The 14,178-nt window shown below is 37.1% G+C and overlaps 1 protein-coding gene across 1 annotated transcript in view; it reads left to right on the forward strand.

Moving 5' to 3' along the window:
- Window positions 1–14,178, forward strand: part of LOC120538215 (AF4/FMR2 family member 2-like) — a 92,520-nt gene that overhangs the window by 54,046 nt on the left and 24,296 nt on the right. Inside the window, exons 8-11 of the mRNA XM_039767669.1 lie at window positions 4,410–4,546; window positions 5,314–5,385; window positions 10,507–10,600; window positions 12,535–12,584. Coding sequence (XP_039623603.1) covers window positions 4,410–4,546; window positions 5,314–5,385; window positions 10,507–10,600; window positions 12,535–12,584 — 353 coding nt within the window. The remainder of the gene's footprint in view (window positions 1–4,409; window positions 4,547–5,313; window positions 5,386–10,506; window positions 10,601–12,534; window positions 12,585–14,178) is intronic.

Genomic DNA, 14,178 nt, shown 5'->3' on the forward strand with positions numbered 1-14,178 from the left:
TACATAAAGTGAATTTGCAGACTTCACCTAGAAAGTGAGTAGGTGAAGGGCCAAACTGGCTCTGGACGTGTGAGGCAACCTTCATCCTCCAAACAGAAGCATTAGCAGTAAAACAAAAGCTTGAATTACTCAGACTACTTTCTTTCTTAAAGTTTTGAAAGTACTTGCATCTGAAAACACATTTTCTTTTCTTATCCTAGTGCTAAATCTGGTGCCTGCAATCAAGCCTGTCATCTTTGTAGCGAAGGCTTCTCATGCTCTGACAGGTTGTTTCACCATTTCAAAAAAGCTTGCACATTCAGACCATAAAAAGTGTTTAAAAATTTATTTGCAACTTTCTCTGAGCAGAATAAATAATTAATAGAAGGAATAATAAGACAAACACAATTCCATGTTCAGAAGTGCATCTCTATACCATTGCTTTAATTTATATGCAACATTTTTATGGGCAGCAGCAAAGTTACTGATAATCCTTTTTAGTTTCCTTTTCCTTTTTTCTCTCTTTTGGAAAAGCATTTTCTCTTCATTATCTCCAGAATTATAGAAGCACTTGATGCAGGAACTTTGCTGTTAGGACCAGCTTGTGGTATCCAAGACAAAATGGCCATTATAAATAAAAGAATAAAGCAATGAGGGTTGGGGTCCTGGAGGATGCCCCGTTTGATGATAATGTCCAAACAATGAAGTTGAGGTGCAGTCACGCCAAAACCAACCTAATCAGCCGTTGAAATCTTAAATAAAGGTAATCCTCAGGGGTGCAGAGCTCCAAACTCCTCTGAAGAGAGTCCCCAAGTGAATGATGACTTTCGGAGCACCAGAAGGGATGGGGTTTTGGACATACTGGACGTGACCTCTGTAATCCCCAGGGATTTTCTCTTCCTCCATTCAAAGGAAACAGATAGAATAAATGTTAGTGGCAGTGTCACACTTAATTTCTGTATTTTTCCTGAACAAACCCATAAAAAATTCCAAAATGCCACATATTTGACAACTGTTCAAATTAAAATACAGTGGAACCTAAGTTCACGAACGTCTCGGTACACATACAACTCGGTTTACAACCAAAACGTTTGCCAGACTTTTGCCTCGGTTCACAACCACACACCCGGTATACGAACAAGCCAGTTTCCCTTTCGGTTTGTACATGTTCAGTCTCTCCCTGTGCATTTCCTGTGCAGCAAACACACACACAGAGGTGCGCGAAACACACACACACAAACACACACACACACACACACACACACACACACGTACGACAGAGGCACACCCACACACAGGCGCGCGCGTGACACACACACACACACACACACACACACACACACACACACACACACACACACACACACACACACACACACACACACAGGCGTGCGAGACAGAGGCACACACACACACAGGTGCATGAGACAGACGCACACACACAGACACTCCAGGCTCATGAAAGAGACACACGCACACACGAAAGAGAGAGAGAGAGAGCAAGCGAGAGAGGGAAGGCTGAAAGCATAAGGTAGAAAAGGCTTGTTTTTGTTTTCAGTTCTGTTTACAGCAGTCGGTTCATAGTGTGCATTGTGGCAATATTACTTTTCTTGGTGGTTTATTAAATTACGGATTTTTCAAATGTTAATTTTTTCCCTGTGCTTAAAACTCATTGAAAAAAAAGTGTTTACAGCGATCGGGTCATAAAGCTGTAGCGCAAACTCTTGCAATGTTAGTTTTCTCTGTTGTTCAAGGTTTTCTCTGTGTTATTCAATGTTTTTACATTTAGTTTACTATTAGATGTTCTATCGTATAATTAACTATATTTGTGCTTAAAAATCTTTAAAAAAATACATATTTACATACAGTTTGTATGGTCTGGAACAGATTAATTGTATTTACATACAAACCTATGGGTGAAATTGCTTTGGATCATGACCAACTCAGTTTACGACCAGAGTTTTGGAACGAATTATGGTCATGAACCGAGGTTCCACTGTATACAAATTAAACTTTGCTTGTTTTCTTACATTTTCCCAGGTTTGAAAACTATATAAACTCATAAGTCTTTAATTAGGGGACTAGATAACCACCCCCCAAGACCCCCCACCCACAGCCTCCATTGTAAATTGTCTGATGTTTAGATTCTATGATGCGCTGAAAACATTCTTTGCAGACTTTAGTCCATGCTGATTGAAAAGCATCATAAAGTTCCTCCTGACTTTTCACCCAAACATTCATAATGAGAATGTGGAATTTCACCTCAAGTGTAAGGTTCTCTGGGGACTGTGCAGGCCATTGGAGTAAACTGTAGCTGCTGTCACCTTCATATGCCTGGAACCAGTTTCAGATCAGGTGTGCTTTGTGGTATGGCACATTATTCTTCTTGAACAATCCTTTTGAAAAAGAGTAGACTGTGGCTAGAAAGGGATACACATGGTCAATAAAAAAGCTATGGTATACTTTGGCTTTCAAGGGACACTCAGTTAGAATTAAAAGGCTTAATGTGTGCAAAATAGATATCCCTGACACCATTCCAATACCTCCATCAGCTGTTAGAATTAGCACAATGGCAAGGTGAAGGATTCATGCTGCTTACATCAAAATCTCATTCAACTGTTTGCATATCACAGTAGACTTTTATATTCTTCAGACCAAGCAAGCAATCCAATTTTCATTCATCCAGTTTTGGTGTCCATTGTAGCATCATATACCAGTTCTTTGCTGAAAGAAAAATATAATGGAATATATAAACATATATGCTCAGATATCTAGACACTATCTAGAAGAGAGGAAAACAAAACAAAAACTTCAGGTGACAGAATTCCAGATAAAAATATACCTTGGTTGACCCAATTTCCTTTGAAATAAATGACATCAAATTTCAATAGACCCAGGCTGGCCGGTTATCCAGCCTCTCCAAGGTCATCATATAATATATTATTGTAGAAGTGAGTCTATAGAATTAAGGTTAAATGACATGACAGACTCATCCTGCATTTGCCACATGAATGCATTGTCTTCCCAACCCTATGGCATCTCATTCACAAGCCCAGTGGTAGCAACTTGGTTCCAAGCACCATAGTAGAGTATGAATGCAAGTCAACATAAAAAGTACCCATATAAAATTCTTACCACATTTTAGAGCAGTGTCATTTGTCACATTTGGTTCTAAGAGCTGTTACTGAAAATACGCTAAAAAGTCAATTCCACACTTAAAATGATTTACAAAGGTAGGAACCAAATTCTGAATTAAAGCAATAACAAAAGTGAGAGAAGGATAAGCACAATGAGAATAAGAACTGTGCCCATTATAGGCCTAACTATAAACTATCGCTCCAATCTATCCTTTCCTCTGTCAGACAAGCTTGGATTCAGGGCAGGAGTAAAGGCAAGAGCTTGCCTGTCAAGGGACAGAAGAAGGTCCACAGTGTAAGAGTAAGATTAGCTTACTTTTGTACTTTGCCCTTTCCTTCTCCTGTTCCTTGTCCTTCTTTTTTGCCAGGCAGGCTGTTTCCTCGGCTCTCCTCCTGACTCCAAGCTCATGTGACAGAGAGGGGTTTGAGGATTTTATGCATTTCTGCCATCATGCCTACTCTGTCAAGAAGGAATTCTGTGTTAGTTCAAGCCCTATTCATGTGGTGCAGATGTACACCAGGAGATTCTCCTGGGATCCCCAGATGGCTATGTCTCCTGTGTGGGCTTCTTATTATTAAAGGGAGGGCACCTGGGGAAGAGTCTCTTGTTGTTGCTAGTGTTGTGGCTCTTCTCAGTCTTAAAGTACACAAAACAACTTATTCTAGTCTAGCCTGCTGCCTTTCTCTCTTTGTCTATATATAGGATGTGACTGTTATTAACTTCATTCATCTGTTCTGTCAATTTGTATTATCTGTTATGCAACCACTGCGGTGGGCTGGCACCGTGCCTGGGGTTTGTTTCCTGCCTTGCACCCTGTGTTGGCTGGGATTGGCTCCAGCAGACCCCCGTGACCCTGTAGTTAGGATAGCGGTTTGGATAATGGATGGATGGATGGATGTTATGCACCATCATATGGCTTTGCATATATTTGGAAAGATTCACACCTGCAGCAAATACTTACCGTTGCAATGGAATCTTTCTCTAACTATGCAGTTGATTGTAAAGCAGGATATAATTAGGAATGTATTGATTAAATTGACTTCCTTGCTTTTTTTCCTTGTATATTGATGTTAAGAAAAGATGATTGACATTTTATGACTTTGGTGGACAGTTGGAGAATCAATATTAGTTTTCTGCTAAATTTGGAATTGGTTTGCTTTGTTCAAATTAATGGAGCACACTAATTTAATCTCCAGAGATCTGTATGCTGTGTAAAAGAGAGGTGTAATATTATATGAAATTGTTTAACAAAAGGCTTTTGTCATTGTGTGAGTGTTTCTTTTGTTTTCCAGCTTGAGAAATTTGGCAAAGCTGTTAATTATACAGATGGTGCACTCTCATTCATCGAATGTGGGAATGCAATGGAAAGAGATCCACTGGAGGCCAAGTCTCCTTTCACAATGTATTCGGAAACTGTGGAACTCATCAGGTAGGCTTGTTTTTGCAAATTCACTCTTAATATGACTGTAAGATTTAAGTGAGTGCCCTCAGCCATTTACTTTTATTCATTTAATATGATCTGACAGTTCTTGAGTGTGGAGGAAACCCTCCTGTAGTTTAATATAAAAATATCCATCCAGCCTGAACGTGAAACTGATATTCCAAATATTTGTATGAATATTAGACAAACATTTAGAATGCTGAACCTACAGTAAATCTGGTAAATGCCAGGGATCTGATAAGGAGATTGTAACCATGTGGTTCTAAAAATATAATTTAACAAATATAAAATGATTAGCTTGAAATTTTTTGAATCATTTTTATTATCAGTGATTGTGTCAGCTGCTATAAAAATAATACTTTAATACAATAATTTATTGCAGACATATACTGAAATAATGTGGGGTTTGAAATGTAATGGCCGCCAATCCAGTATACAGTTTATATATTTATAGCATTTGCTTAATTTATTTTCAATTTGCAGGGAGCTGAAGCGTAACCCTGCATCTGTCATGGCACAAGCCTTCTCATGTGAACTCAAGCCCCTTCATCAGTTAGTGTGTGTATGCAACAATGTCTTACTTGCTGTTTGTCACTGATTAGCTGTTGTGCTCTTCTACCCCTTACACGCGTTACAAGACATTTGCTGCTCTGGCTTAATCTGATTTTATTTTCCCTGGGCAATAAGCCTGTAACCACAAGTATGAATTACAGTAAATGAGAATCAGCTCTAATTCAGCTTTGTTTTTATTGCAGGTATGCTTTGAGATTAAAGAATTTCACAGGACAGTCCGCAACCGTGGCTGAAAGAAAACTTGCAGCTTTATGGTAAGAGATTCTGAAAAAGATAATGGATTTCTTACACAAATACTATACATTTTTTATTTTTTAAAATAATGTATGCTTATATATTTAAAGTAGCTCCAGTAGAAATAAAGGTACAAACAAAATCACAACGTACCTCCAAATATAAATTGTAAACATTACCTGCAGTTGTTTTGGTTATTAGAAGCAAAGTAACACTCACTTTAAATACATGTAAATACTCAGTACAGCATTAGGGGCCTATCTCAACCATACTAAAGAGTAAATTGTACTTCAGACTCAGCTGTTGTCATGGATTTTAGCAGGAATTGCTCAGGAGCTACTTGTCACAAAATCTTCATTCTTGATTAAATTACTGGGATCGTTTGCTGTACCTGGGATTTTTTATAGCACCATCCTTTTTATTTTTATATTATTTCAGACCTTAAACATTTAGGTAGTGTTTTATTTATTAATGATGTATTTTATCATTACAGTTTTACTAATACTGAAATATCACTAGGCTGACACCTCTCTCCAAGTTGACTTGCATCATTCCAGATACAATTGGTCACATTTCTTTTGTTTTACCGAGGTGGAGCAAAGCAGGGCGGCACGGTGGTGCTTTAGGTAGCACTGCTGCCTCACAGTTAGGAGACCCGGGCTCGCTTCCCGGGTCCTCCCTCCATGGAGTTTCCATGTTCTTCCCGTGTCTGCGTGGGTTTCCTCCGGGTGCTCCGGTTTCCTGCCACAGTCCAAAGACATGTAGGTTAGGTGCATTGGCTATCATAAATTGTCCCTAGTGTGTGCTTGGTGTGTGGGTGTGTGTGAGTGCCCTGCGGTGGGCTGGGATTGGCTCCAGCAGACCCCCGTGACCTTGTGTTAGGATATAGTGGGTTGGATAATGGATGGAAGGATGGAGCAAAGCAGGTGAAGTTACTTGTTAATGGTCACACAGTGTCAGTAGTGGGATTTGAAGCCACAGCTTCAGGGGTTGATGTCCAAAAGCTTAATCACTATGCCACACTATTTAAAATGCATAGAATGGCTTGTTTTTCTTTGAGCTGATCCTCATAACACAGAAGTAAGAACTGGAGAGCTTGGTCCCCGTTAAACATTCCCATTTATGCTCCTTTATTTTATTCATTAGCAGTTTAATCTTTCATATCATCACCTTTCTTTCATCAGCGGTTTCATGCAGGCCCTAGCAAAAAACGATTTCACCCAGTAACACTGGAAGTGCACTTTGCAACTCTGCTTACATAATTTCTTCCAGATTATTACTTTTGTTACTGTTTATACAATATGCAGACTTGTCAGTTATATTGTGTTGGTCATTTTTAAGACACCCAATTTAGACAATTATTTTTTTACAGTACATTATATATCCAGGAACAGTTTTTCATGACTAAAGCAAATTGGCCTTATAACCCAATATATTTTGAAAATAATCTTGCAGAATTATTAATCATTTAAAGAAAGACTTTATGTGTTTCTTTAGATTATTTGATTTTTTCCTTCAGCCAAGAAATGTCTAAACAAGTAGTTTATTTTTCTCTAGCAAATACTGAATCATCCAATATTTCAACTAATATATTGCTGTTGTCTACTTTTCCTACATTTATTAAATTTGGGTTTCATCATTCTGAACATATCAGGGAATGAGTCACTGGCATGGTGTAGAGGCTGGCCTCTAATATAATAATTGGAACAGATAACTGCATAGCATTATTATGAAGTGTGAAAATAGTGAGTACAATTTAATGGCCAACCATACAAAGGCAAAACTTTGACTTGTACATTTGCTGACCACTATTTAATGAAAGCATTATTACTCATGAGTCATTTGCAAAGCCTTCAAAGATCAGCAGAGAATTATTTTAGAGACATTTTCAGTATAGATCATTTGTGTAGTGACCTCGGCCAAATGGAGCTGATATTACTTATTTGCTTTCTGTATTGCAGGACTGATTTATTACAGAGTATATTGCTTTTTATTATGTGTACTTCATGGATATTTAAGCAAGTGAATTCTTGTATATAATAATGATTTCTGCCTAGGGGTTTACGACTGGAAAATGGTTCAGATATGTGCATTGAATACTATGGATGTTGCTTTTTGAAAGACACACTATAACAGAGAAACACGATTATGTGTTCTCTCTGGAGAACATTAATGAAATAAAATAAGAGACATACATGCTTTAGGGTGCGTATTTTTGAAGATTCAGGGTGCTTAATCAATTAAGAAAAGCAGTTAGTGGTAAGCGCAAGAGACAAAAACAGCATTTCAAAGTTTTTCATTTTCCAAGTAGACTAAAAAAGATGATGTAAAATCATTCTGGGGAGTATTTTTGACATCAGCTTCTCTTTCTTTGTTAAAAGCAGTGTTTATTTTTTATGTTCTATTAACTGAGTGTATATGTAATGATCTTGCACCCATTGATGCTGAGTAGTTGATTTCATCTTAACATTCCACAATGTGCTTAGTGTTTGAACGTGGCCTGCTGCTTTGGTCTCAGATACCTTGCTATCTTCCTAACAGTATGGAGTAGCAAAACATTATCCAAGAGATAACTGTATTAAATATAGTGTCTTTAATCTTAATAAAATATGGAAAACATAAAAGCTGATGCCATAAAATGGATTTACATGATATGACGATATTGTGTTACTTTGACAATTTGACTTTTTATGTGTACTTATCTCATGCTAGTACTTTCCAAGATAAGCACATCTTTCATCATGCGGGAGCTTACATGTCAGATTCCACTGTGTTGAGGTCAGTAATGTACATTGAAAAAATATTTACATTCACATAGTTATTCTATGTCGACAGAAAAGCAGTTGGTAGCATTATGATGTTTTTGAAAGTTATTTAGATGTATATATATTTTCTCCTCACTTTGGTATTCCACTTTTAAGAATTTCTTACCAAATAAGGTCATTTAAATGAAAATGAAACACTGCTTATCACTTCTAGGTTTCTTCATTCTTTTAACTCTTCTGCACAGTTTAACATACTACAGTATAACATTTTCAAATTTGCTTAATTCATTTCAAAGTCGTTCATAGACACAGCTTAACCTGGAAGTCTTGGGCTAAAAGCAAGAAAGATCTCTGGACGAAACACAGATCCATTGCAGGAGCCATTCACACCACAACCACACTCATAATCATGCAGGGCCAGGTTAAGCACATGTCCTTGGCTATTCACCCACCCTTCTGTTTTTGAGCCAGCGTAATCCAGTGGAAGGCCTAGGGGTTGTAGCCTATCCAGGTAGTCATTAAAACTTAAACTAACGATAGTAACGGGATGCATATAACACAGCACATCATCATTCTGCGTCCTTTATAATTATATTAACCTATAATAGCAAGACTAACATTACATTGGCACAGTTTGCTGTGATTGTAACAAGTAATGTTTCATTTATTTCAAAGATACAGGTATGTCTTGTGTTAATTCCTTTAATCGAGAGGAATTCATATGGTGAGCTTCTCTACACTTGTGATGTATGTTTTCACTTTAATGCACAAGTGCATATGAAATAGTAATTTGGATAGATGGTTCTCTTACTCATGTTTCAGAAGAATGGATATGAAGTGGAATTTAAACTAGTAACTTATAAGTCTGGATGCTATGCAAAAAAAAAAAAAAAGAAATCTCTTTTTCCAACATGGGCCAGTGCTTAATAATTACATTAATAACATTGCATTTCAAACAATAATTATCTCTGCAGAGAGGATAGTAATAGTGCATAATGAGATCCATATAAGGGGGGAAGGCTGTAGTTCCTTGAGGTAAAATGAATATATTATACAACGTTTAATTTCACCTTTCATTTCTTTATTGAAAACAAATGTCTACAAGGCAATCAAGCTTATATGAAACTCAAGGGACCAGAGTATTGTTCAGCCAGAAAAGAAATTATTTTGCTATCCACTAAAAGAAGACACCAGAAATGAAAGAAAAATAAATGTGTATTTTTCTGGTGTAATTGCTAGATTATATTTGGTGTCTCGTTTGTTATATTGAAAATGTGCAGATTTTTGAGCCTGGTACAGAATAGGTCAGTACGTAATCACTAAGACGGCGTGTGTGACATGGTGTTTGCCTCCTCTGGATTTTGTAAACATCTGTCCTGTTGCCACCTCCAGCTGACTGACACCTGTTATGAGGTACAAGTACCAGCCTGCTGCATTCATTCGGATTACTTTGACATACAACCTGCTGTATAAACTTAAGGGAGTCTTTGTGCCCTCCAATGGATGACTGACAACTGTCTTTATTTGCACATAAGTGAGGCTCTGCTGGAAATTTGTAGTAGCTCAAAATAAATAACATGCTTCTCAAGGACTTCGGAAATTCTTTTTATTTGTGTCATTGAGGAAAAGTAGCGTGCTTTTCTCAGTTGATCTAGCAACAGTTTTTCATTTTTCATGATCAAAGAAAACCCGTTCCACCAACTGTCTCACGTTAGTGGATGGAGTATGTAATGATGTGTGTTACTAGAGCCACATGTAGAAAGTACACTGTGTGTTTTGACAAAAAGTAGAATAGTTAGTAAGACAAAGACTTCATAAGATAATGTATAAAAAAAATCAAACAAGTTGCGGAGATGAGAGAGAGCTAAAGAAGAGGACAGTAACTAACCAGAAATTAAACCGATGGAAGGTCAAAGGGGTCTTTCTGCAGAAATAAAAACTGAAGCTAACAGATTCATTTTTTCAGTACTGACACAATATGAGGACAGGTTACACTTTTGCTGTGCTTCTGCTGTTTATCTTTGGATAGGCCTAAACCTTTGGCAGCACCAGTGGGCAGAGAGCAGGAACAACCAGGACAGGGTATAAGTGTGCCATAGGGTACTTATAGCAGGCCAAGCTTATAATAATAACTGCTTAAATTTAACAGGATCTAAACTCTAATGATATGGTTGGAACATATCCACGTCACAGAGACAGAGATTAGGCTGGGATTCAAACCAACTGTACCACCATACCACCCTTCTCTGTAATAACGTAGTGAAATGTCAAATTTTACAGTTTAAACAAGCTTTTCTTGGTTTTTTTTCCATTTTATTTTTGTCTTTCTTGCACTAATTGCACATATTTAAGTTATTATTCTTTTTTTTCTTCCAGTTATCGTTGTTTATCACTACTTTACTTGAGAATGTTTAAACTCAAAAAGGACCACGCAATGAAGTATTCTCGCACCCTCATGGAATATTTTAAGGTATGTCTCTCTTCACAGAAGAAAAACAGTCCCTATTACAAAATCATTGTTTAGAAAAATCACATATTTCAGAGCCTTAACTTATCTTTATGCATAATTATAAATGTAAACAAACATTTCTTGACAAGTTTAAAAGGTACAGCTTACTTGTACACACAGAAGTAAGAGTGGACTTGCAGCCATCTCTTCTGGCCACTTCTATGATCCTGCACACCTTTAAATAAGCCCTCTGTCCAATACTTTTTAAGGAAAAAGCGGAAACCCTTCCCTATTTATTATATTAATGTCATTTTATTGTCAAGCGTACATTTCAAAACAGCCAACTTCATCCCACTTACATTTTCTGTCAAAACATCATCACTTTTTTCTTACTTGAACAGATAGAAAAAACTGAGCAGCCATGGCTGTTTTTCGCAGGTGGCTTTTAGTCATTTAGCTTGGCTGGATTCTAAAGAAAGATGTTTGGTTAGTTGATGAAAGGAATTAAAAAAGAAAAGAAACTGACATTTGTTTCTTTAAAAATACATGTTAAGTATTTTTGGCTAACTAGTAAACCTAATCTGAAATTGTGAGAAATCCCACAAAAACACTGGGAAATGTGTGACTTTACAAAGGCAATTCCCAGGGTGCAATTTGAATCCAAGACCTTTCAGTTTTGGGTCAGAGTTAGCTTTAATCAATGTGCCATCATGGCACCACCATTTAGGCTATGAGTCAGTTTTTACATGACTATAAAGTGCTTTATTCCATTGTAATTTTAAAAACGTGCTTCTCTCTGTAGCAAATATCTTTTTGGGCACAGACCCTAATAAACAAATTACACATTATGTGACCACAGCATTTGAGGCCTTATGAAGAATGAGTAATGTACCGGCCATTACTTTTTTGTGACTTCTGTTGCCGTAAAGGTAAACATATGCAGTCTCAGGTAATTGTGCTACATTTCCTATGGGTGACAAATCATTGCAAATGATAATAATAACACGATTCACTGTTCATGAGTGGCTAAGAAATTTTAAGAGATTAGTGAGCTTAATGAACATATTCTACTGATTATTGTAATATGGGGAAACGCAGTAGAAAAATAAACAAAATAGGTAATTAGAATAAAAAAGATTTTGACAACAACTCATTGAAACACTCCTAAATAATTTCACTTTTAATTTTATACATCGCAATGACAAGATCATCACCACCATCATACAACTGCTGTTGCTGTATGGTTGACTTTTACAACACAATTAAATAAACTTTTGTGAAAATCCTGTTGGGCAATGAAGTAAACACATCAATGCAGGGATTTGTATTTTTTTTACTGATTTAGTGCACGCACATAAAATAAAGTGTATATACATACAGCAAATCTAAAATGATACCCTGGAAAGGCAGCCAATTAGGACCTGTCCATGGCATAACCCTAATCTCTCTACCATCGCCACTTACTCTTGGCCATTGAGGCAAAGCATTGGAAAAGTCAGCAACTGTGCAAGAGTAAGTCATATTCACAATGGCTCTATGGTGGTTTTTTATTTGCAAATAATTATTCTATCAAGACAATACTGTTATGGCACATTGCTGAATCATTGTAATTGGAACTTTAGTTTGATTACTAGCCTGAGTGTCATATTATTGTAGTGTGTATTTTCTTCACTGTCCATACAGACTTTCGGTACTGTCTTCCATTGTTTTACATTGCCCAAAAATATTTATTTAGTTTTATTGGTGACTCTAAACTGGCTGGTGTGTTTAAGTGTGCCCTGGTCTGATATCTGCCTTGCACAGATTTCAGCTGGATGAAGTTCTGGATCTCTATTGTTAATACGTGGAAAAAGCCTTGGATTGGTCTTCATTTTGGTGTTGATCTATTGTAACTCCTTATTGATGGCCATAATACAAAATTCATAAACATGTTTATCTCTTGTATGTTGTTTTAGAATTCAGCGAAAAGTTCCCAGGCTCCTTCTCCATGGGGGGCAAATGGCAAGTAAGTATTTCTTTTTTCATGGGGTGGCGGGGATATTGCAGGATTACTTTATTCTCCGATTGCACTCACAACCACCTGTCTGGACTTTAAAGACAGCTAATTGGAAAGAAATGTTGTTCTGCCCTTTGGGAATGGCTCTGAATCACTATTAGCAAATGGCATTTTACCAGTCAGTCAATTTTTCACTTGGCTTTGGGCAATCAGCATTAAAGCCAATAAGAATGACTGGCAGGTGTGTAGCAGCAGAGCCAGTTTCGAGGCACTGACATTTACAGCTCAAATGTGGTCATTAACAGAGGCATCTTACCAAGAATATGGTTACTCTATCCACCGGCAGATATATCAAGAGATATCTTTTCACTACATTTTGCAGAGCCAGAAATGAATGTTGGAAGCCAAAAAGGCCTCATTTAGATCCTTGGGTGCACCACTGACCAGCCCTGCTGTTTTGTATTGAGTTTAGCTGTCACATTCAATTAGGATCACATTCTCGATTACAGCTGGTTTGTTTTCTACACTTATATGTCTAGTAGAACTGTATTTCCTAATCCCCATGTAGCACCTCCAGTGCCTGCTGGAAATGTAATCAACATGAAAATTAGAGTTGGCTTTCCTATTTGAAGTTTTTTTTTTTTCCATGGCAATCATGAATCATGGTTTATTTTCATTTTTCATCCTTTGAGGGGATGGTTTATTTAAGCAACTCTAACTCCCCTCAGCCCCCTTCCTATTTGCCCAGAATGAGCAGGGATGTTGACAGGAAACATAATTTAACTTCACGGGGGCAACCATGTTTCAATTTATTACTTACTTTCAAGACCTGGAGCCACATTGTTTGGGTTTTGCACTAAAAGACTGATGAATATTTCATTGATTGATGGCAGGAACTGGCTGACAGAAAATCAAGGCATAATTGTTTGGCAAGAACAGCTTCAGTTAGCATCTTATATACAGCCGTTCAGTTTTAGTGATCAGTGGAAGAAGATGATGAAAGGGCATTATTGAAAGACAATAATTATTATGTATATTCTCCACAATTGTTGCGGCTATAATAAGGCCCAGGGTCAGGAAGGCAGAGATTTAAGTTGTGATTATTAATGATATCCTGGAACTGATCCATTTGCCTCATAATTTACATCAGTTTATGTGTGAATAAAATGCTGGCAGCAGAGGCTTGTGGTTATACTTGGGGACAAACCACTAGGGAGGAATTCTTATAGTACGGTTCTGCATGGTACTGAACAGCTTGCTCCAATTTATTTGCTTTAGATTTTTCTAAAACAATACACATACACACTGGGAGCTATGAGCGCTCTGAGAACAATGAAGTCTGCTTTGTAGCGTTTTATCAATGGAGTACTAATTTGAACTGAGAGAACACAGCTACAATAAAATATACTTTCATTGTACTAATGAATATTTACGCCTTACATTTACTTTGACGTAGACTTGACACAATAAATCACTTTATATACCATAGCTTGTCACCATAGACTTCATTAGGTAGTTTTTCTGTTTGTAATCGTAATTATTTTATGTATAAAATTTTCATTCTTGCAATTGAAAGCCTTCAACTCCAATCCATTTTACAAAT

The sequence above is a fragment of the Polypterus senegalus genome, chromosome 10, assembly GCF_016835505.1.
Source record: "Polypterus senegalus isolate Bchr_013 chromosome 10, ASM1683550v1, whole genome shotgun sequence".
In the NCBI taxonomy this organism is placed as follows: Eukaryota; Metazoa; Chordata; class Cladistia; order Polypteriformes; family Polypteridae; genus Polypterus; species Polypterus senegalus.